The 3,289-nt window shown below is 48.8% G+C and overlaps 1 protein-coding gene across 1 annotated transcript in view; it reads right to left on the reverse strand.

The window, feature by feature from the left end:
* MEI1 (meiosis inhibitor 1) overlaps positions 1–3,289 on the reverse strand; it is a gene marked incomplete at its 3' end in the record, with an annotated part of 36,080 nt that overhangs the window by 30,287 nt on the left and 2,504 nt on the right. The window contains exons 2-4 of the mRNA XM_010148869.1: positions 3,199–3,249; positions 1,247–1,320; positions 481–586 (exon numbers count right to left, since the gene is read on the reverse strand). Of these exons, the coding sequence (XP_010147171.1) occupies positions 481–586; positions 1,247–1,320; positions 3,199–3,247 (229 nt within the window). The remainder of the gene's footprint in view (positions 1–480; positions 587–1,246; positions 1,321–3,198; positions 3,250–3,289) is intronic.

Raw genomic sequence — 3,289 nt, forward strand, 5'->3', positions numbered from 1 at the left:
AAAACTTGCACCACCAGACAGACTGGTGTACGCAGATTAATGAATGCCACAATTAGGGGATGTGCTTGCCACCGTCTGTCCCTCCGAGCAGAGGTACAGTAATAAATGGCTGGAGGAGCTCACTGTTCACCACATGACGATCCATCATCCCAGCTACTTCCACAAATGCCTGAGCTCGCTCACCAGACCCCCAGGGGCTGGATCAAGGAAAGAAAAACTAAACGTACGTTGCCCGTGGGGCAGACCCACAAACCCCAGCGCACAGAGGCTGGTTTTGCCAGGCTGGCTAAGGGCATAGTGACAAGCCTGCTGTGAAGGTACTGACCTGCAACCCAGGAGGCCTGAACACCACTCCAACTTCTGGACAGGCTTCCTGTGTGACCTTCCTGAATTCACAGGGGGGACAGGGAGCGCGTGCATGAGCCCTGTGTATGAGGGCTGCGAATACCACCCTTCAATGGGGCATGACACATTACTCACTGTGCTCTACCACCAGTATGTCAGCAAAGCCTGGGATGGCATCCGCCAGCTTGCCCAAGAGAGTGAACGTGGGCAGGCTGCCTCTCACGGTAGTTGCTTTGCACAGCTGTAGAGGAGACAGAGGAAGAAAATGTTTCACTGGTAAGGGCACAGTCCAAAGGCAGAAGCTGCACCCAAACCAGCAAGCTCTTCGTGGTGCATAATCCTCCAGAACAGGATCTTTCCCCAAACTGGGTACTCTTCACCACTTAGGATAAACCACAGGAAAACCCTGCACATACCACTACGTCTCCAAATTGTCTTTTAATTAATCCAAGAAGTCTCTTGCTCGCTGCTCCTTTTCCTCTCTCTCCCCTCCAGCTCTTACATGAGCAGATGAACCAGCAGAACTTCTCCCCACTTTCGCTACTTGACATTTTTTTGTACCTCATGGGACCACCATAGACTTAGGAATGAAGAGAGCCTATGGCACATGCTGGGAAAGCTCCTCGTATCACTGAAACAGCAAGGTAGAAGAATCTGAGGAAGCCACACAGCTTCACAAGAGCATCATGAAGACTCGTGGCTGCAAGGCATCATGGGAGCAATAGGAAAACTCCAGGGCAGACACCAACACTGCCAAAATCACAGAAGGGGAGCTGGCACAAGGGCATCCCACTGCAGCAGAGTCTGCATCCCAGCGCTGCAGCCTTGCAAGGCCACTCATTCCCATCTCCTCAACCTCTTAAGAATTTAAAGGAAAGGCAAGGAATTCATCTTCACTGACCTCTTTCTGGCTTTCATCCAAAATGCAGTGTAAGTACTGTTCTGATTTCAGCTCCACTACAAGCCGCACCAGAACTAGGCAGAAGAAACGGGATCAGTAATTCACACCCAAGAGCACTCACAATCCATCTTCCACAGGGCTTTAGCAGACCAGTGAGCAAAGAGCTTAGAAATTAAATGAGCACAGAGGTGCTGAGAGAGCAGGGTACCCGTGCTATTACTTCTGATAGCTCGGCGCGAGCTCTCTGCAGCAACGTTACAGCAGTCCTGTTCCAGCTGCACTACAAACCATGCATGGAAACAAACTGCGAGAGACAAACTGAGCATCAGGACACCAAGTAAACATCAGGAACCAGGAAGGGAAGGAAACAAAGCCCATGCTTAAAAGCATAAAAATTTCTGGTAATCAAACAGAGCAGGATTCCCACACTATGAAAACCAGCCTTTGAAAATGTGTATTTCCAGAGAGGATATCAGAACTGGAACTGCTGGGTTTCCTTGGACAAGACTGAGAGCCCCTTGCCCAGCTGCTACTGTCCCTGGGGCAGCAGTGCATCCTGTCAGCCATTCCTCCCCCCTGCAGTTATCCCTTGCCAGGAAGCAAGGCCCAGTCACCCCCATGGTACCGTTCACCACCTCAGCCCCAAGTAAGGGCTGTTATTCTTGGCTCACTGCAACTTTAAGAACGCTGTCCGCTCTGTCCTAATAAGAGGGATCGACAAGAAACTATGTTTACCAGGCACTGGCTGCACATCACCTGAGGTTTCCCTAGCAGAGTCACAAGGGAGTTGCCTGATGCTGGCAGGCGGCCTCTGTCTCCACACAAACGGGTGGACCAGTTTCAGGAAGCAAAGTTCCTCTTCTGGTGTTTTTAGAACCTGGGCACCTGAATGAAAGTTTTGACAACAGCTCCCTTGCTGAGACACTGTGCAGAACATTGTTCCATAGGGTCTCGTAAGGCTGTCTTGGTGGTATCTTGCTGTCAGGGCATGACTCAGTTGAAAAACGCACTCTCTTGATTAGTATTCTAGGAAAGTGTCATAAAAACAAAACCCCAAAAACTAGAGACTTCTATGTTCACCATCTCTTGATACAGCCAGGGCAACACTGGAGGTTTATCTAGGAGACCCACTTTAGCTCAAGAGCTACACATCTCAGCAGAGGCATATCTTGAGACAGATGATTTATAGATGGTTTAATGGCCCTCTCTTGCCCTGAACTCTAGGAATCTCTCAAAACTTTCAAGAGTCAGGTAACACTAAGTTAAAATTTCTGTTGGAGAGCATTCATCTCTCAACAGACTGGTAACATGACAGGAGGACTTCTCACCTTAGCAACATCATTTCAAGCAAGTGCCTGAAAACAGAAACCCTTCTGGAAGGAGCTGGTCCCACCTCCTTCCATCTTTCGTGGCTGGACAGGAGGAAATCATTGCATTGCTGATAGCACTAGACCCAGAAAAGATGCCCAAGGTTAACTGGACTACAGAGATTCCTTTGTCGGCAGGCGTTTCCTTCAGATTTCAAATGAAGGGCTGCTCACAAAGAGGAATCTGCAGCCTGTACAGGCAAATCCCAAATACTCTCTGTCCTGAGGAGAAAGCAGTAGATCCCAAAGCTCACTGAAGCCTACAAGAAGATTTCCATCTGCTTTGAGACTTTGGTCAGGCACAACAATACCAAAGATGAGGCATTTTTTACCACTGTTAAATATCTGACACTAAATTCATGGCACACCCAGAACCTGTGAGAGAAATGCTGAGTATTTAAACCTGCATGTGTTCCCCTGCCCCCAAACACTGAACAAGCCTGCTCGTCACTGCTGCACATAGAAAATAGATGCTCTTCCCAACTGAAGCTGTGTAGAAGCTGAGCACCTCACTATAGTTACCAGACAAGACAGATCCTCCCTTCACAAAATGTCAGCAATTCAGACGTGGCATTTGCCTCTCACCTTCTACGAACAGGTTCAGGGCACTGCTGTCTTCCACAGTATGCAACATCCCTAAAAGATAAACCACAGTCAGCCATGGGAATCATTCCTG

The sequence above is a fragment of the Eurypyga helias genome, unplaced genomic scaffold (genome assembly GCF_000690775.1).
Source record: "Eurypyga helias isolate BGI_N326 unplaced genomic scaffold, ASM69077v1 scaffold20160, whole genome shotgun sequence".
In the NCBI taxonomy this organism is placed as follows: Eukaryota; Metazoa; Chordata; class Aves; order Eurypygiformes; family Eurypygidae; genus Eurypyga; species Eurypyga helias.